Genomic DNA, 21,234 nt, shown 5'->3' on the forward strand with positions numbered 1-21,234 from the left:
AAAATTCATCAAATAAATAAATAAAAATTGGGCAAATAATATTTTTTGGTTGTTATATAATTATTAAGAGTATGTTTGTCAATTATTATTTTTATAAAAAAAAATACCTTTAAAATTTTGATAATATTAAAAAAAATCGCTTATAATGTATTATGAAGAAATAGTTGAAATATATGATTCTCTTAAAAGTACTCTCATATAAAATACTTTTACTAAAAACATTTTAAATACAAATATTACCAAATACAATCTAAACACATTTTTTTCCTACCAAAAGTAAAAAAAGAAAGAAAAATAAAATTAGGAAATATTTTAATACTATTAAAACTTTAAAATATAAATGGAAAAACCCGTCTATCCAAATAACACCTTTGATTATGTTTGACAACCATTTTAGAAAACATTTTAAAACTTTTAACAGATAAAAATTTTCAAGTATTATAAAATTAAAAACTATCTTTATTCATTAAATCTTGCTCATTATAATTGATTCTTTTAAAATATTATAATTAAAAAAAATTAATTGTATGAAATGGATAAGATTATATGTACATTCCAAAAAAATAATCTCTGTTTATTGAAAATTGTAAATATCACTTTAAAAAATATTTTTATTTCCAAGAAAATTAATATTTTTTTATAAAAATATCATCTCCATTTTCTTATACTCATTTTATATCAAAATATTTTTTATAAAATAATATAAGAGTTTTTTTTTTTTGTTTTTCAATTTGAGATTATATATTATATTTACAATTTCAAACTCGTGGACCAAATATTTCTATATTTCGGCACAAATATTTCTCAATAGATATTCCTAAAATTTCGAGTCATTTTAGACTTGGTAAGATTTTTGTGGAAAAATATTTTTGGCAAAGATATGTTTGGCAACCACGAAAATGACCTTTCATTTCCATGTAGTTGAGAGTGGCATTTGATGTGGGCCCATACAGTACCATAGCCATTTCCACGTAAAGTTATTTCCTTTTTCTCACGAAACAAACAAAACTTCTGTCGTAGCCCGTGTCAGTTCAGTTGCACACAATACTGGCTGTCAGTCTTCCTTGCTCTCCACCCATTGATCATGTCGCTCTCCTTATGCCTCACTCCCTTCGCTTCTTCTTCCCCACAATCCCACCCAAGAATCCCTCTTCCCAAACCCAGGAACCCCACCATTTTTCCTTCACGAAAGCTCTCAAAACTCCACCCAATCAGATCTGTCCAAGAACAATTTGATCACCAGCCTCTTACTCGGTCAACACCCAGATGGGAAAACATGCTTTCCACTGCAGCAAGCTTGTACCCTCTCTATGTCACTGCTGGAGGGGTTGTTGCATGTGTGAAGCCATCTGTTTTCGCTTGGTTTGTGGAGAAAGGCCCAGCTTCTTATAGCTTATCACTTGGGTTAATCATGTTATCCATGGGTATCACATTGAAGCTCAGGGACTTCTTCAATTTATTGATCCAGAGGCCTTTTTCTGTGAGTTTTTTATGGTTGGAGTTTTTGGGTGTTTTGGTATTTGATTGTTTTTGAGACATGTTGCTTTGGAGTTGCATTACAATCTGGGATTGTTTTGTGGGATTTGAGAAATGGGTGTGATTGCATTTTTGGATGTTTGGCAGCGCAATGTTCTCTTTTTCTCTTTTTGGAGTTTTAAAGCTTGGAATGTCATTATTTTTTAAATTTGGGTTTGTTGATGAGTTGTAATTTCACTATGATTTGATTCTTTTGCGGATTTTGAGAAATGGATATGGTTAATTTTTTTATGTTTGAGCAATGGAATTCCTCAGAATTGCCTAATGGATAGGTGCATTTGATTGCAGATATGTGGAATTTAAGCTCGTTGAATTAGAATTCCATAGAATTTGATTTCGATTGTTTTCTTCTTGCTCAGAATTGATTTGGAATTGCTTTCAAATCCCAATTTTTTTTTGTTTGGGTGGACTAAAAACATGAAATACAGTTGTTTGAAATTCTCATTTAAAGGACCCAGTGGTTAGCTTTTGGAATTCAGTTTTGATGCCCCAAAAGTTAATGATCTGTTTGGCTTCTGGGAAAATGTGGGGAAAGGAAAGAGATTAAGATTTTGAATCTTACTTCTCATGTAACTTGACCCCAAAGATAACAATTTCACACAAATAAAGCCAAAATGGTTTTACTAAGTTTTTTTGAGTGAGGGTCTTTGTTTTTGTGGGTTATTATATAATGGAAAATAAAGATTTAAAATTTTCATTCATTTTCTGATCAAAACCTTTTATATTCATTTTAATTTCCCATATTTTGTGGTTAACCAAAAGGTAATATTAAAGCATGATGTTTTGTGACTGCATTGTCATTTAGATCCTTTTGTGTAACTTGAGTAATGGGATAGCATATCTTGGATATTTTAGCTAGTTTATATATATATAAAATTTCTTTGTATGTGACAAGCGTGTTGAATCAAATTGATGATTTGTGGCATGATTTTGAAACTGCTTTGTTAATAGAGTTCAGGTATATGTCTGCAACTTAATTGGCATTTTGGCATATGTGACAATACTGGTATGGCGTCTTGTTGTTTCTAACATTATTCTCATTAGAACAATGCTATTCTTTTCAACTCCTGACTGTAATGGCAGTGACATTTTTGGAATTGTTGTTATAATGATTGCCATCTTTTTGAAAGAGAAAGTGTCAGCTATCCTGGTACATGGAAGGAAAGTTGAGAACCCAAATCCTCCCCATGCCAACTGAAGTAGCAAGGCATTTTTATTCTTTCATTGAAAAAGAAAATGTCATTCTTGTCTTGATAATTTGAAAAATGTCATTGTCACATCAGTCAACATAATTGGTTGGATCATGCTGTTGGTATGAAAAAGTTTTGTGATTGGTTAGGTAGTTGATAATTTGAATTTAAATTTCCTATAAACCGGTTCTAGAAACAAGATGAGTAAGAATCAATGCATTAACTCAATATCAGGTAACACTATATTCGTTTATCTGCTTCAACAAATGTTTATGCTGAGCTCCTGGACCACTTTGCTTTTGGAACATTTAGCAATGATCTTGCTGTTAAAATTTATGTTGTTTTATTTATCTCTATAAATGAATTCCACTGATCTTCGTACTGAATGCTGAGTGATTGATTTTTTGCTAAAAGTATCATCTGGTTCTATACTACCATCATTATGGAAAGCTTACATTGAGTCAAGATTTCCCATTTCATGGGTTGATTTATTTGTTTATTTTTTCATTCTTCTCAGATACTTTTTGGATGTGTTGCTCAGTACACAATTATGCCATCTTTTGGACTGATTATTAGCAAAGCCTTGGGGCTTTCTCCATCTCTTACAGTTGGATTAATATTGCTTGCCTGTTGCCCAGGGGGCACTGCCTCCAATGTGGTACTGTTGCTTCTTTCATATTTTGTTTTCTCTACTCATAAATTTACTGAATCCATCTGCAAGCATGTTTTTTGGAGTTCTGAATGTTCAAATTGAGGAAAAAAGCCTTACTGCCGGCCGTACCTTATTCAATAATAATCATGCTCCTGATTTCCTGTATGATTTAGTATAGTTGAGACTATTATGTTATTTGCTTTTACTAAAGGTAGCATTTAAACACGGAGAAACTTGTCTGGGTCCTCTTTTCCATAAGGGCATAGGGCTTCTTCACTCATCATTCACAAAGAATGTCAATTATATCCATATCCCCCTTTTTTTTACAGGCCAAACATATCCATATCCCAACTTTCCTTCATGTTGAGTTGAATCCTTCATAGCCACAAGAGTAGGAACTATGCTCGCAAACAACTGGATTTAGGAATCTGACTCTCTTAATGGGCCATTCTCATTATATAAAGCAGGATAGCCTTCCAAGCCTTGAGACCAAGGGCTAACTAGCAGATAAGAGAGAGAGCACTAGGCAATCATGCCTTTAAAATATAGCTTACGAGCAATAACTCAATGATCTTACACTCAGTGAGATGTGATTATCACAATTATTTCTTTAGACTATGCCCTGAAAACCATTAATCCTATCACTTGAATCAAACTAATCTTAAGCATCAAGTAAAACCCTAGTAAAAAGAACTTAAAAAGAACAAGAAAACATTTATTAATTCACTTTGTGGAGCAGGAACGGTGACTTATTAAATTAGTGTAAACAATAACAATTCCTGATTGTTCAAGTTGCAAACTTCATTCTGCATTAAAATTCTGCCTACTCTTAAATCTTTGCCTCTGTCAGAGATGAATCGTATTTGTGTTGGTTTGTGCTGCCTACAGTATCAATTCACCAATACTATTTTTAAGTTTGATGGAGATTACTTGCAAGGGAATGAGATGTGATCAAAATATACTTCCTCTACAGTTATAATAAAGATCTCGCCAGCCAGCCAGCTCCTTAGAACATTCTTACAAATAACAATCAGTTGCTTCAATTATTTTATTCTCTCATTTATATTTTCTGCTTGGCATTTTTTATTCACAACATTCTTTTTTCTCAATGATGCAAAGTTTGATGTTGATATGCTCGTTGCATGTTTTTATTTATGTCCTAACCTTGTCTTGACAATTAGTAGAAAAGAAAATCTGGGTTTTCTCCCATCTTAGAGAAGTTAGAAGCTTGTTTGGGAAGGTTTTTGAAAACAATTCTTTTATGTTTTCTTGAACAAAAATCTGTTTAGGAACATGGAATGTTCTTTACCTGTTTTATGTGTTTCCAAAATTTGTTAAGAATAACTTTGTTCTATAGTGGTTTATATTCAATCATTCTATATATCTACATAATTATTTTTTAAAACAGTCCCAAAAAACAAGTGGAAACAATTAAAGACAATCAAAGTAAGTTCTCGGAAAACATCTTATTAACAGAACAAGTTTTTAAGAATTTGTTTTCTATCAAAAAATTACCAAAACATGTTTTCAAGTAAAACCAGAATTGAAAATTATTTTTTTAAGACCAGAAAATTGTTTTTGAGAATAGAAAATTATTTTTAAGAATAGAAGGCTATTTTTAAAAATAGTTCCCAAACAAGCTCTAGGTACATGTGTTGCATGGCCAAATTTTTTTGTTATACTCAATAAACAAGTGATCCTGAGCTTCTCTTCAAATTTGAAATTGGAGTCTCTGGATAAGGCAATTATTCTGTAATGCAGTTGGCTAATTCATATAAGACCACCTGACCCAAAAACTTCATGTTTATGAAAATTTCCGTTCATTTCTACTTCTATATGAAATAGTGTTACAGGTGACCTTAATTGCTCGAGGGGATGTTCCACTATCTATTGTGATGACGATTTGCACTACTTTTGGAGCAGTGCTCCTTACTCCTTTGTTGACCAAGATTCTCGCAGGTGCGTATGTCCCTGTGAATGCTGCAAATCTGTCCATCAGCACCTTGCAGGTGATTTAAACCCATACTAAACCTTTTGGCTTCTTTCATTTTGTATGTATGCATTTATATGTCCATTTACTGCAAATAATGGTTTTAATCATTCTGTTTTAGGTGGTTGTTGGTCCAATTCTGCTAGGTTCTTATATACAGAGCAGATTTCCTGAATTAGTGAAAGCGGTTACACCTTTTGCACCGCTTTTTGCTGTTTTAGCTTCATCACTTCTTGCGTGCAGGTTTTGGTTGTTTACATCTGATTTATTTTTACCATGATGGGGCTTTTCCCACACACTCTCACCTAGGTTTTCTTTTCTTTATCGGCTATCTTTCTCAGTGTATTCTCAGAAAATGTTGTGCGGCTCAAATCCTCAATGGTCAGTGCATCATTAGCATCGGACGTGTCTCCACTCCTGCGCATTCAATCCCTTTTATCTGGAGAACTGGGGCTTGTGATACTCTCAGTGCTGTTATTGCATTTTGCGGGTTTCTTTGTTGGGTAAGATCTTCCATTCCATTTTTTTCATTTTTCTGTTAATGAATGTCGGCTATTCTTGCTTCTTTTTTCAAGTTAATGTTCATGCATATCTTTTTTGGAGTCATGATAAATGCATGCTCGATTACCCATTTGGTGTCAATTAAAACCAAGCAATCAGTCCATGTTTCACATGCGGAAAATTGCTGTACAACCACTTTCTACTAAATTGAAAGAGAGGTTTGCTGCATTGGACTGCTTGGTTATTCTCAGAACTACAACCTGAATAGTGAAGATGATTACAGGGAAAAACAATGGTCCTGATTGGAACATTTTTTAAAACAATAATCAAAGCACAGTTTTAAGAAACAGTTCTTTGATGTTTTCTGTTTGGAAACTTAGAATGTTGTCAACTTGTTTTCTATGTTTCTAATTATTTTTTAAAATAACTTGTGTATTGTACTTTATTTTCAATCGTTATACAATTATATTTTAAAGCGACCCTTATAAAGCAAGTAAAAGCAACTGAAAATAATAAAATGTTTTTAGAAAACACCTTGTTTTCAAAAAAGTGTTTTTTGTCAAAAAATTATCAAATTTGCTTTCGAGTATAAAAAACAGTTTCCAAACAGGCTCAAAATATCTTTGTTTTTCTCTTCGAAGGAATTTCAAACTTGATTTATAGGTGATAGATAGAGTAGTGCAGCTATCTGTCTTGTACTTTCTTCATCAGTTATGGCAAGGTGAACAAGGCTTAACAACCATAATTCTAACAGTCAGTAAGGAGATGGCATATTTGACTCTTGAGTCATTCAGCGATTTCTTGTGTCCCTTATTTGCAGGTACATAGCAGCAGCTATTGCTGGGTTTGGAGAACGGCAAAGACGGGCAATATCAGTTGAGGTATTTTGCAGTTGAACATTAATATTTCTTGAATGTGATCAAGCTTTATTACTTTAGATCTAAACCAATGTTAACCAGTAAAAAAATGCAATACACTCCCAAATATCACGATGTGTTGCCATTCTTTTCTTCCACACCAACTAGCTTTAGATTTTTGCTTAAGTTTCTACTTGTTCAAGATTTCAATTCTGTCAAAATTAGAAATATCGCCTAGCTGCGAACAACGTTGTTCTATCTATCTTCCTTGCAGGTCGGTATGCAAAATTCTTCCTTAGGCGTGGTTTTAGCAACATCCCATTTCCCGTCACCAATGGTTGCATTACCTCCTGCCATGTCCGCCGTGATCATGAATATCATGGGTAGCAGTTTGGGCTTCTTCTGGAGATACATCAATCCTTCTGATTCAAAGAACAATCCCAAAGCTGATGGAAGTAAGCAAGGCTAGAACCTTTTTAATGTTGAACACAATAAAATTCGGGTTTTCTCCTTTTGTTATTGGTTCATTGTTTTCGTACTCCTTTAGTCAGAATAATACATCATCTGCCACAATTTTTTTGCCTGCTGATCATGAGAACCTCCTTTCTATGATTGTAAATAGCAATTAGACAATATAGAAACCGAAACCCAGATCCCAGATTGATCAAAGAGCCTCAACACAACCCAAGCCCAACCCATCCAGCCTTCTTAAGACAAATCAAACTAAGATACAACTGATAGTTTAACTCTTGAAAATCAGGTTTAAGGTTAAACTAATTCCTCTGAAATATATTAGCACTGTCATGGTTTCCGATGATAATCAGATAGAGTTATCGAAGCCCAGAACTAAAAGATACATGGGTGTATATTGGGTGGTTTCAGGCAGGTAATGTCAAAGTTCCCAGTTTGCATGAGCTTGGATTATTAAGCAATTAAGCCTTAAGACAGCCCAATAATAATAACTTGAGTAATCCTACCTCTAATCTATTGTACTTAATTTAAGTATAATATAGCTTAATCTTTCCAAGGTCCGGTAGACTTCATGTTAAGTTTTGGTTGGTTGGGTTGAATGTACCTATGATTCAAAATCGGGATCTTTCAAATTAAGAAATTTTGGTTCAAGATTATTTCAAATTAAGTTCAGGTTGAAAAACTTAAGTCAAATTCAAATATTAAAAATAATTGTCTATCGCCTATCAAGTCATAATCAAATAAATCCATATAAAGCGAAACTTCAAGAAACTTGTAAAGTATTATTGCTCTTGTTTTCCGGATTGTCATTTTCCCAATGTAATCGGGCATTTGATGTAAAATGATGTAATTGTTCCAAAATGTAATTTAGATTTCACGCATTCTAAAATAATTTTTCATACCTACATTTGAAAAAAAAAAAAAAAACCTATAAAAATAATTCAAGTTTCTTGATCACAAATTATGAAGGATTTAGCTGCCTACCATGACCATGCAAGTTCTTTGGTGTTATCTTGCCCCCCTCAACTTATTTTTTGGCTCGGTCAGTGACCAATGGTAGTACCTAGATTATTAAAAGGTAAAGATTTTAATTATTTTTAAGTAAATGTATTGAGTTTGGAATTTATAAATTTTGGTTCAAGTAAGAGCCCTTAAAAAGTAATTCAAATTTTATGCACTATTAGATCAAAGGTCATTGACCAAAAAAAAAAAAAATTATAATTATTTTTAAGTAAATGTATTAAGTTGACATTTTTTATACATTTGAATTCAAATGAGAACCCTATAAAAATAATTTAAGTTTTATTTATTTTTAGGTCAAAAATGGTATCTCGATGGTATGGTAACTATATCATCAAAATGTAATACCAAAATATACTTTTTTCTTGAAATTATGGCAAAAAAAAAATACACGATTTTGAGTTTAAAATTTCATCTATCATGTCCCACTCCTTCATGCTACAAAGTGTTATAATTCTAAATAAGTTCACCTCAAAATATACATATATATCATTATAAATTTATATAAAAAAATGGAGTAAAAAATGTTAAAGCTCATTTGAATGAGAAAATTGGCTACCATCCTATGATAGGTTTTTGTTGAAGCATTGTTTTGAAGGATACTTTTCAAAATTAACATTTTTTTTATTTGAAATATTATACAAATAAAATAATTAATATATTTATATCGATACAAGGGAAGTTATATTTGTTAATTTTGTTTCCACATTTCCATCCACTTTATTTACACATACCCTTAAAAATAATAATTTTATTACTACAACCCTCTATAATTTTAGAAGTATTAAAACACTCTTTTCATTCTTCTCTTTCACACTCATTTTTTATTTTTTTCTCATAACTACAAACTATAGGAAAAAACTATCTTATTTTAAACTCATTTGATAATAGAAGAGTATTTGAAGTACGTTCCCAATCGATTCCATTTATATATATATATATATCTTTTAGGATTTATTTTTTATAATAATTTATGACACAAAATTTATAAGAATATTTGAAAAACAATTAGAGTTATAGATAGATTTAGAAAAAATGTAAAAGTAGGAATTTCATTAAGGACATTTTTATCCTAAAAATACTCATTATGCAAGTAGATGCAAAGATCATTTGGGTAAATGCAAATATAATTTCCCTAATATAATAAATAGAAAATTTTCTCCTAAATTTTTTTTGCATGAGGTATGGCAAAAGAAATTTTATGTTATAGAATGAATATTATTAGCATTGCATTTTAATTGTAACAATAACTATTTGAATTGTGTGATTGGTTTTATATTTGAGAGCTTTATTTTTAAAATGTTTTTATAAAAAATAAAGATAATTTTGATATTTTAATTAAATAAAAATAAATCTTTATATTTCTTCAAAATATAGGTATATGGCATTGAAAAGTTTTTATTCAAAGATTCTTATAAATTGTGGTTAACATTTAACGTTACTTTTGGTATTTGAGAGTAAAAACTTTTCTAAATCTAATGGGTTAATTTATTACATGATCAATTGCAGTGGTGATTTTTGTATCGTCAAATTAACAATTTATTACTTCTTTTAGGTTTGTCTAAATCTCATATAAATATAAATATAAATAAAATCAATCATTAAACGGATATAATCATATAGCATTCTAATCTATTCGATGTAAAAAACCACGAGGTCTCTAAACCAACAAGATCTCAGCTAAAAATTACTCTAAAATTGGAGATCAGACTTTTAAATAGAATATTTCTATTCATATTTGTAAAACTCTTTAGAATTATGAAGAATTTTTTAATTCTAAAATATTGTAAAGATCTTTTTAAAATCAAATACCAATTGAAAAGTAATCATAATTTTGAAACTTATTAAAAAAATATTCATTTACATAAAAAATAAAATCAATTGCGTCGCCGTCGAAGAACATATAAAAAAAGTTGTTTTTTTTTTTTTTTAATTATAGTATTTTAGATATCCTAATTTTGGCTTTTGTAATAATCTCATAACTCATGATAAGTTTGATCATATTTGTAACGATTTACTCCCAATTGTGTAGATATTATCTGTTTCAAACTTAAATGGTCCGGTAAGAACTTTTTTATGTGAAATGTCACAATTACTCTCATAAAGATATAATGTTCTTATTGTGCTACATAGATTACGAGATCAAATAGACAAAAAGTCAAATAAATCCTCACACATGATTGAGGATAAATTCTAATACCATTTTTAATAACCAGTTTCTAATTATGTAGATATTATTTGATTTGAGTTAAAAAAACTCTCACAACCTTGAACCGAGTCTATAAAATTAAGAGTAACTCATACTATAATCGATTTAGATTTTTTCTCTTGCAATTTTAATGGCTAGGTATGAATTTCATTGACTTATTATAACCCATGCCATTTATGTTAAGGTGGGATTAACTAAACATCCAATTAAAATATTTTTATTAGGCCACATATAAATTAATTATAAATCATTAAAATATTTGATATTATAATTTATAATTAAAATTTTCGAATGGATGTTGTCTCATCCACTGGCCTTTTTTCATGCCACATAAGAAACACGTGATTATCGACGTGCCTCCAATCTGTCTAATATTTTATAATGGCTTCTTTTCCCATGTTATTATCACCCACCACGACATGGAATTTTCAATGCATTAATTCCAATTAGAAAATTGTTAAAATAATGAGAAGAATGTCTTTGTTACCCCTGGGTTTATGTGATATACGTGCTATGGAGGTCAAGTGATGACAGTTGGACTGAGAAGACAATCTCATAACCCTATTTAGGTTCGAAAATTATGAAAATATACAAAATAATAAAAAGGAAAGATAAAATAAATAAGAGTCGTTTAAAAGATTGAAAGGATGCATTTGATTATGGAAGAAAATATGTTTGACAAATTTTCAATCAAAAAGTTTTTTTTAATAAAATTTATTATTAAAATGGGTTAATTTTTTTAAAATTATTTTAAGGTATTTTTAGTATTTTAAAAAATAGAAGTTCGAGTTGAAATTTTTTTGGATTGCATATAATTATATAATCATTTTAAGAAGAATAAGAAATATGTTTGAGTTTATAAATAAGATTTGTCCTGAAAATAATTGAGAACTATTTTTAGAAATTGTTTTTAAAAATTATTTTTTGAGATTTTTTTTTATAATTTATGATTTTCTTATAATATTATTATTCATATTTTATTAAAATTTATTTATGCTTTAATTTATTTTTAACTATAAAATTATTTTTATTTTTAATAAAACTTGAATTAAATTCCGTATTTATTATATAAATTGAATTTGCAATTTTTTTACAAAATCAAAATAAAAATTATTAAAATAAGTTTTTTGGTTTTTTTATTTTTAAAAAAATGTTTTTAAAAAACAACTTATACTAAGAAAATCAAAATATATTTTATGAGAAATAAATTAAAATCTCACTTATGAATGAGATTTCATTTTCGATTGAATAATGTTTTATTTCATCTACACGACCACTTGAATTATTCAAACATAATAATGAATGAAAAAATAAATGAGATATCCATTTCTACTTTTTATTTTCATGCACCAAACATGACTTGAACTTATTTATGAATTTTATGTTAGTGATTTAGATGGATTGATTCAACTCAAACGAAATTTGAAAATTTTAGCATGTTTATACAAACATATTAATATTTAAAGTTGATTTTTTTAACCAAACTTAATCTAGGTTTGAAGTTGTACCTGGGAACGGTAATGGTGCGGGTTTGGGATGGATCATTCCTATCCCATTCCCACCCCCATTACACAGTTATTTCTCATCCTCAGTACAAACCCGGGTCGAGGCAGGTTGATTGGTTCTCATCCCCATTAATAAAATGATTAATAACCCCACCTCGCCCCGCCCTGTCTTGGATGTCCATTGAGCCCTTACCCTAATTGATCATACCTAAATACACTTTCCTTTCACTACAAAATAACAAGATTTTGATAATATACTAAATATGAAAAAAATAATATCAACATTCAAATTAACACCACAACAATCTATAATCTTAAGCCCATAATTAGCTTAAATGATTGAAAATTAATGCGAAAAAAAAAAAAAAAGTTCATCTAAACAATTCTCAAGAGAACAAAATGAACAATGAACCAAGGAGAACATGGGTCAACATTAGTCATGAATTTGAATCCCTCTTCAAGCCAATCTTTGAACCAAGACTTCATCAAATCCACTACTTCAAAGGTTTTCGTATTCCTTTTGAGTTGTACTCTCAGACAAATACTTAAAAGTAATGTTCTGGATGATTGAGTTGCACATATTTAGGGCAAGGAGATCGAGGCCTATGACTAGTTTGATGTCGTGATAGCGGAGTTTTGGGCACTGAGGCTAAACCAAGAATAAGATGGAATTGATTTCAGAGTATTTCAGTTGGTGTGAGGGAGGAATAAGAAATGGTATTGATACTGGAGATAGGGTTTCAACCAGTGCATCAAAAGAAGAAGAAGAAGAAGCGACCGTCGAAATTAGGGCAAATGGGAAGAATGAAACATGAAGGTTTTTGGCATTTTAATAGTAGTTAAAGTATAATTTTGTAAATTTATATGTGGGGCGAGGCGAGGCAGATTGGAACAAGATCCATATTTGTCCCAAACTCAATTTGGGTTTTTAAAATATCCACAAACTCGACTTATACATTATTTTTATATTCCATACCCGTCCCAATAAGGACGGGTGGGGCGGGGTGTGGTGGGTTACCTAGGTAGCCCACAAAATTGCCATCCCTAGTTGTACCAAGGATTGGAGTGATCCAAACTTAACATAACCTAAACCTGATTTAACATCTTAAAATATTTTATAATTTATATTATAATACATATAATATTTATTTTATATGCTTTTAAATAACTTTAAAAGAAATTTATTAAATTTAATCATATTATATATTATTACATTACATAACATTTTTTCCTCTTTTATATTTTTTTTAAAAACTCACTATGGATGAATTCAATATAATTTACTTCAATCTAAGTTTAAGTATAATTCAAACTTAACCTGAACTCGAAAGAATGTGTCAAATTTAAGTTAAACTCAGCTTAAGATTGCATTCAAATTTTAATTTGAATGGAATGTTCAATAGTTCAAGTTGAACTTGAATCCATCATAAACCCAATTCAAACCAATCGAAACCGTTCAAATCCCGAACCAACCGACAAATAACAAATCATTAAGAGGTTAGTTTGGAGTCACACTCAAAATATACCCCTACAAATGCCATGCCAAGAAGTCAGTGTTATGTCACAGTCATCGCATTCAAAATATCAAAATAAAAATCTAGTACTATTGTGTCGGTCAGGGTTTTTCAAGATTACACACGTGTCGACATTAGAATTGAGTAGCATGAAAAAACATGCACCCCAATATGACCAACCCCATGTGCGTACATCCAAGCAAGTTAACATTGGCCTAGAATCCACCGTCAACAATACTACAACCCTAGGCGTTGTCTCCAAGCTCCCATCTCTATAAATTTCAATCTCTCCCTCACCATATATGCCAATTACAATCTCAACAGACATGGAATAAGTGGCTTGGCTACTCCACTTCTATCAGGTAATTTGGCTCTTCTTCTTCTTTTTTTTAGCATAATTAATTCTTATCATGAATTCCCATGAAAATTATGCTAAACCTTTTTTGAAATCAAGGTTGGCTTACCTTGCTTTGGATTAAGATTTTGTTGGTTAATTCATTTTTTAATAAAGAAAAATAAAGGAAATGTTGTTAATTTGATCGTTTCTATTCTTTTGATTCATGGATGAACTACGATAAAACATTTTAAAATTATTTTGAGGAGTTAAGAACTCCCACCACTGTCATTTTCGTGTTATATTTGGCTAATCTTGAATTAGGTACGTATTTCTTAATCTGTTCTTAGAAAGTTTAAGAAACAAGAGGAAGAAAATAGAGATAAAAAATAAAAGAAAAAAAATATATAAAAAAAATATCTTTATGTTACGTTTGATTTGATTCTCAGAAAGTATTAAGAAAAGAAAAGAAAAATGTTAAAGAAATTGGTTTTTTCAATGTTTTGTTCCACAATAGAAAATGTAAAAGAAAATTAAATATAATTAAAATTAGTTATAAATTTATATATTTTAAAATTATTTAATATTTATATAATGAAGTAAAATAATTGAAATGAATTTAAAGAAATATATGAAAATAATTTATTGATTTTGAATGCATTTTTTTTTCTTTTATTTTTTCTTTTCTTCTACTTTTTCTTTTTATTTTCTTTCCCTCACATTTTCAAAGAAAGAAAAAAAATGATAAAATAATTATTCTATCAAGTTTGGTTTAATAAAATTATTTAATTTTTATATCAAAAAATTAAAATGTGTTAAAAAAAATATAAAAATAATTTAATAACTTTAAATTTATTTTTTATATTCCTTCCATTTTTCATTTTTTTTTCTCTTTTTTTTTTTCTTATATTTTGTCTCAAATTTTCGGCCATACATCAAAAAATCATTTCTTTAACACACCCCCAAACTGTATAATAATTTATTTAAAACAATTTTTTTTTTTATATATAAATACATGCGATAATGAAATATTCAGAGTTTTCTTCTGCTATTTTCCTCATTTTATTTTTGTCCATTTCTGAACATATCTCAAGCTTGAAGAACCCTTCTCTGAGTTCTCTCCATTGCAGAATGCAGACAACATGACTGGTGGCTCTTCTGCAACAAAAGGACTTCGTTATCACAGAGAAAAACCCTAAAAAAGAGATACAGACTGCATTGAGAATTAACCATAAGGCTGAAGCTAGCATTGATTTCAGGCTTGGAGAATGGAGAAAGTAGCCATGAATGAACATCAGACCAAATCAGGCCTGAAGCAAACCAATGACATGTCTCGAACCATTTCCATGTTCCGAAAGTACCTCATATCCAAGACTCAGTCCGATGGAGGCAAAACGAATGTGGATGAGTCGGAGACCATCAAAAGGTCGCCTCTCCGCCCTCTCATGGCGCCTAAATTTGGCGGCGGTTCGCCTCGACTGTCGTCTCTCTTGGAGCAGGAGTTGCTTCCGGGACTTAGGTACGTCACTTCGTTTATTGAGAATCTCTAGAGAAAGTTTGCATATTTATATAATTATTTGTTATTCGTTTTTTTTTTATTTAAAAAATATCTTAATTGTTTTAATTTTTAATTTCTTTTCATATTTATATAATTATTTATTTAAAAAAATTATTTTATATTTTTTTATTATCAAACATATTTATCTACTTTTTTATTTTGAGAAAGAGAGAACCATTTTAAAAACCGATTAATCAATATAGTTTAAACTTTTTGGTAATAAACTAAATATGTAAACTATATTTGATTAACGAAAACTTGTGGGAAAATATGGGAACAAAATTAAAAATCAATAATTTTTTTTAGATATTATATTAAACTCAAATTTAAAAAATTTCCCCATTTTTTTAAAGATTAAATAATTTAAAATACATATTAAATTTTAACTAATTTAATTATATTTGATTTTATTTTATATTTTACATAATAAATAGAACTAGTTATGATGAACCAAAAAATAGAGGTGAATTTGATGGGGCATGATCCTTTGTTTCTTTTTTATATAATCTAATCTTTCTTTCAACCTCAATAGAGAAGTTGGTCGACGGTGATCCATTTGTAAAGCTAATGATGGAATTTAAAAGCTTAAGACAAATTTAAGAACTCGGTCCCCATAGAGAAAATAATTTTTTTAATATTTTTTTCTTTTCTTAGTGGTTTTCAATCGGCAAAACATATTCTTAATTTTTTTTATTATTATATATAGACTTGAGAAACAATGCAATGAGATTTATCCAACAAGTCAAAACCCGTGGAATTGTTTTTTTATTTATGATATAATGCGATCATTCATTTGAAGATGGTAAACCAACACTCATTACGCTGCTTGTTAATAATTACATATGAATTATTAAATTATCATTCTTAAAAACTTAAGTTGACAGATAATAGATTAATAACGTATATCAAATCAATCTATATATGTTTATTTTATGTATAAATTTGATTACCCAATCTAATCATATTCATATGAAGATGACAAACCAAAACGTCGAATGACGAATATGTCTTTTTGTTTATGATTAAGCTTAAACTATTAGGAAATAGATTTAAACATTGTATATGAAATCAAATAAAGTTTTCTTATTATGTTTAGGTGTGACAACACAATGTCGGATTCATCTGATGACAAGTTCCCCGGGGCACAACTCACAATTTTCTATGCAGGGACTATCAATGTTTACGATCATATTACCATGGATAAGGTACTATCTATCTATCTATTTATCTACGACAATATCACTATGGATAAGGTATTGTAGACGGTTTTTCACTTTTTTTTTTTAAATGTCAATGTTAATAATCACACTATTGAATGTCATAGGTTCAAACCATCCTGCATTTTGCTAGGGAAAGCTCTTCTCCTACTAATTCTGAAGCCATGAAAATACCAAAGAAAGATCCAACGATAGCTCCATCTCATCCATCTGGGTTGCCATCTTTCTGCAGATTACAAGCTGGTAATATTCGACACACTAGCCAATGGTGAATTTATGATTAAAAAATTCATTTCTGTGATCAATTTAGGGAGGAAAGAGGGCCTTGCGGTTATGTTTTATTTATAAAAGTTTAAGGCTGTATTTGGTTTTGAAAAATACTAAGAAAAGAAAAGAAAAAATATTAAGAAAAATAGTTTTCTCATATTTGATTTCAATGTAAAAAAATATAATATATATATAATTAAAATTAATTAAAATTTTATGTATTTTTATATTATTTAATCTTATTATGATGAAGAAAAATAAGTGAAATGAGTTTGAACAAACATATAAAAATAATTTATTGAATTTAATCCTATTTTTTTTTATTTTCTTTCACTAATTCTTTTCCTCTATTTTCCTTTTTTATCATTTTTCCCTCAAATTTTCTAAAAACCAAACATAGCCTAAAGGGAAGTAAATAGAAAGATATTAGAAGAAAAGAAGAAAAAGGAGAGAAAAATTATAAAATTTTAGTCTTATTTGGTTGTTTATAGAATAGTTGAGAGAAAAAAAAAATTCTTAAGCAATGGGGAGGAAAATCTTTTAGTATTTTCTCTCATTTTTTTTAATCATTTTCCATGAAATTCAAATATGGGAAAATCATCATTTTTAACATTTTTTTTTCTTTTCTTAATGTTTTTCAAAAAACCAACCCTAACATTAGGGTTATTGGATGGGGGATTTCATAGTATTCTCAATGAAGTCGGTCTAATTATGTAGTGGGTGTAGAAGGGTAAAATTTGCAAATTTTGTGTGCATTATTGGATTAACCTTTTAATTATATTTTGTGCTCATTTACTTTATAATGTGATCTTAGTTATACTATTCGATCATAATTGAATTTTTCATCTCTTGCAGACTTTCCAATTGCGAGAAAATCTTCCCTCCAACGTTTTCTTGAGAAACGTCGTGACCGGTATATTTAACTTTCTTTGTTCTTACTTCGTTATATATCCAATCTTAAAGACAACATTTGATATTAATATGATGATCTTATCAATGAAAGCTTAATATACAACAAGAATTTTTTTAAAGAAAAAACCTCAATTCTTTAAGAATTTATCTCAAGAAGGCAATGCATGCACTAAAAAGAAAAAATGTATCATTATAAGTTTTTTAAAGCCCATGTTTGATTCTTGGAAGATTTGAGGGAAAATGTGAGGAAAAGAAAATAGATAAAAAAAAAAAAAGGTGAAAAGAAAGAAAAAATGAAAGAAAATAAGAAATAAGTTTAAAATTAATAAATCATTTTTATATACTTTTTAAAACTCATTTCACTTGTTTTTTTTTTCATTATATAAAGACTAAATAATTTTAAAATGCATATATTTCTTACTAATTTTAATTATATTTGATTTTCTTTTATATTTTCCATTGTGAAACTGAGCATAAGAAATTTATTTTCCTTAGAATTTTTTTTTCTTTCCTTAATACCTTTCAGGAACCAAACATAACCAAAGAGTTTTTATAAACTCCTCCATAAAATATGTCCTTAATTTTTCTAAAAAGGGATATGATATGACACCTACATTCAATTGTTTGATATCTTTTCTATGTCTTGATTCTTTAGTCTTGAATTTGCTTTATATTTTACAGAATAACAAGCAGATCTCCTTATGCTTCTTCCTCAACAAAACACAAGGAGAATGAGCAAAAAATAGACAATTATCCAAAGGAAAAGCATTGCTTTTCTCCTTCGGCTTTTCCTTCACAATTAGGATATTTTTTTCCCAGTATCAAGTACTAATAGAAGTTGTTAGAAAAGGTAATATTTGAAAATATGTTGTAATATTTATACAACTCTTCTAATTATGTTATTGTATCAAAGTTATTAATGAAGAAAACCTTCTATGTGTCTTAAGTGCAAAGCAGTTTACATGTAATTGTAAGTAGTTAAAAAGTTCTTTTATCTATGTATGAGTCATCCATTCTTGGATATTTTTGAAGTAGGAGTGTAAATAAGGTTGATTGGGTTGGTTTTTAGATAAATTATAAATTGAATCGATATAGTCGATTTTATATGTGATAAAAACTGAACTGACCAAATTTGGAATAAAAAATCGAGCCAAACCAAGTCTTTTGAGATTGGTTTTGTTTGACTTTCGTGTATATATTTGTGTTTATTTTGAACCCAAAACCCATTAATTTGAGTTAATTATTGACCATAAGTATAATTTATTTTTAAAATTAATTGAAACCAACTTGGATTTGATGTTAAAAATATATCAAATGTATTTAGAATTAATTTGACTATTATACACAAACAATGAATTATTTTAATAGAATCTAATATAAGAAAATATCAAATATCAAATAATTATATCTAAGTTTTAAAATATCAATTGGATTCAGTTTTTATCGATTAGGAAACAAGAAAATCAAATACCAAACCAACAATATTAATTTTCAAAATTTTCAAATTGAATTGACCTTTTTTATTATTAAAATCTGAACTAATATAATTGGTTTTCATTGGTTTGGAACGGTTTGTCATTTTCCCCTATTTAGAAGTAAGTTGAAAATGGTTGATTTAATGAGAAACGAAAAATAAAGTATGAAGGTACCAAAATCCGAATTTACCAAAATGTGTAATACAAAGGTATGTAAAATATGTTACTGTTATAAAAAAATATGCTTTGAAAGGGAAAAATATATATATATATATAAATTATGCTATTAATAGATTCATTCTATGAGTCTATTTGTCAAATAGTAACAATAATAGTATTAATATCGATAATATACTCGATTCATTGAACAATCTTATGTAATAGAAACATTATGTAAATGTTTATTATCACAATTCATGTAAGGCTTGTTTGGAAATGACTTTCATAAAAGTGTTTTTTAATTTATAACACTTTTGTTGCTTCTCAAATATTGATAAGAAAATGTTTTGAAAGTGTATTTTGTTGATGTTAATCCAAAAATCATGTAAAGCATTTTAAGTGATTTTTAAAATTTTTAGAACTTTGTTAATAAATCCTAGTGAGACTATTTTTTCAATTTTGGATCTAAATAAGTTAATAAAAATAGAATTATTTGATTAAAAGAGACAAGAAAATCAACACTAATGATATAATTATAAAAAAGAGAGCAAAAAAACTAGCTTTCTCGATGAATTGATGAAAAAAGAAGAATGTCTGATCATAGAATTTTTATTTGACTTGCTAATGATATTTCTTTCGACCCTAGATATCATCTCTAATTTGTAAATCTAACCCTTTACCCACTTTTTTTTAGCCTAAAAATACTTATTTTTGACAAAAAAAAAAATGCTTTTGCTTTTTTCTTGTAAAACTAACTTTTTATTTTAAAATTTATATGTAAATAATCAAAATATTGAAGTATATTGATGTAAAAAATGTTTCAAGTTAAATAATGAGAGATATTATATTTACAAATTTAATATCTTTTTATCCATTTTAATCAATTAATTCATAAAATTAATTTTTTTTAATTTAACATATAAAAAATTATTATCTAATACCAAAAATGAAGACTCAATCTTCTCTTTCCTAAATACAAAATAAATTGGGACAAATGTAGGAATGATTGGTAACTATTTTTAGAGATGATTTTTTTTTCTATAGAATTAAAAAATGTAATTCAAATTGAAAAATATTTTTAACAAATTTTGAATTAAAAATAGTTTTTTTCAAAACAAATTTATGACATTTTATTTTATTTTTCTTCATCTTATTAGTCTCAAGTTTTAAAATAAAATTTTATTTCTAAAAATAAAAAGAACTTATTTTTAGGAACCATTCTTAAAACTTAAGCTTTGTTTAGCATATGTTCTTAAAAGTAGTTTTCTAATTTAAAAAATAAATACCTTTAATAAATGTTAGTGTAGACCGACATTTCACTCGATGCGTTCCCACTCGATCACAAACTCGCTTTTTATTTATTTGGTAAAAAATATGATTTTTAGAAAAGACTTGGAGTTGTCACTTATTTTTGTTTCATTTTTAAGGAAAAACAAAATAAGAAAGAAAACCTTAAGTGTGACTCCTTATTTGGAAAAGACAGTCTATGGAAAACCAAAGTTGGGTACGGGGGTCAGGTTACTTATTGAGAAGATACGATAAAAAGACCGTAGCACCTTTCTAAGTCCCTAAAAACGGGTCTCTACTAAATAAGGTGAAACAAGTATGAAAATGAAAATTAACTAGGAAATCAATGGATACCAAAATGATCATAGATCAAAAGTAAGTCATGATAACGAATAAATAAACAAAGTGAGAGTGAGAGCGTGTTTTGGCAGCAGGTAATAAAATGCTACCATAAAACAAAGTTAGTGCACAATGATAAATATAAAATATCTCACACAAAACCAATCAAAATCAAACAATATCAATCATGCGATTCACTTGAATTATTTTTGAAAGAAATGTTAAAAATGTTGTGCCCCCA

At 28.6% G+C, this 21,234-nt stretch overlaps 2 protein-coding genes across 4 annotated transcripts; both read left to right on the forward strand.

Moving 5' to 3' along the window:
• The first annotated feature begins 1,010 nt into the window (after positions 1-1,010).
• Positions 1,011-7,313, forward strand: LOC117927372 (probable sodium/metabolite cotransporter BASS2, chloroplastic). Its single transcript, XM_034846874.1, has 7 exons — positions 1,011-1,480; positions 3,244-3,384; positions 5,232-5,387; positions 5,490-5,611; positions 5,710-5,871; positions 6,690-6,750; positions 7,001-7,313. The coding sequence occupies exons 1-7, from the start codon at positions 1,085-1,087 to the stop codon at positions 7,193-7,195; spliced, it is 1,233 nt and encodes a 410-aa protein (XP_034702765.1). The 5' UTR covers positions 1,011-1,084; the 3' UTR covers positions 7,196-7,313.
• A 6,360-nt stretch (positions 7,314-13,673) lies between these two features.
• On the forward strand, positions 13,674-18,686 carry LOC117926423 (protein TIFY 10b-like). Of its 3 annotated transcripts, none has more exons than XM_034845514.1 (6): positions 13,674-13,807; positions 14,910-15,298; positions 16,434-16,542; positions 16,662-16,797; positions 17,677-17,734; positions 18,415-18,686. In XM_034845514.1, exons 2-6 carry the CDS (start codon positions 15,048-15,050, stop codon positions 18,563-18,565), a joined length of 705 nt encoding a protein of 234 aa, XP_034701405.1. In that variant the 5' UTR covers positions 13,674-13,807; positions 14,910-15,047; the 3' UTR covers positions 18,566-18,686. The 3 variants fall into 3 exon arrangements, with proteins under 3 accessions (XP_034701405.1, XP_034701407.1, XP_034701406.1); XM_034845516.1 differs by having other exon boundaries at positions 14,917-15,298; XM_034845515.1 differs by lacking the exon at positions 13,674-13,807 and adding an exon at positions 14,003-14,103.
• The last annotated feature ends 2,548 nt before the right edge of the window (positions 18,687-21,234 follow it).

Source organism: Vitis riparia, chromosome 12 (assembly GCF_004353265.1).
Source record: "Vitis riparia cultivar Riparia Gloire de Montpellier isolate 1030 chromosome 12, EGFV_Vit.rip_1.0, whole genome shotgun sequence".
In the NCBI taxonomy this organism is placed as follows: Eukaryota; Viridiplantae; Streptophyta; class Magnoliopsida; order Vitales; family Vitaceae; genus Vitis; species Vitis riparia.

Bases quoted from the DNA above. Each gene is read 5' to 3' on its own strand.
- LOC117927372 (XM_034846874.1), top strand. From the start codon at position 1,085: ATGTCGCTCTCCTTATGCCTCACTCCCTTCGCTTCTTCTTCCCCACAA. The intron at 1,481-3,243 runs GTGAGTTTTTTA...CATTCTTCTCAG, and splicing joins TGATCCAGAGGCCTTTTTCT to ATACTTTTTGGATGTGTTGC. The intron at 5,872-6,689 runs GTAAGATCTTCC...CCTTATTTGCAG, and splicing joins TTTGCGGGTTTCTTTGTTGG to GTACATAGCAGCAGCTATTG.
- LOC117926423 (XM_034845514.1), top strand. From the start codon at position 15,048: ATGGAGAAAGTAGCCATGAATGAACATCAGACCAAATCAGGCCTGAAG. The intron at 16,798-17,676 runs GTAATATTCGAC...CATCTCTTGCAG, and splicing joins TTTCTGCAGATTACAAGCTG to ACTTTCCAATTGCGAGAAAA. The intron at 17,735-18,414 runs GTATATTTAACT...TATATTTTACAG, and splicing joins CTTGAGAAACGTCGTGACCG to AATAACAAGCAGATCTCCTT.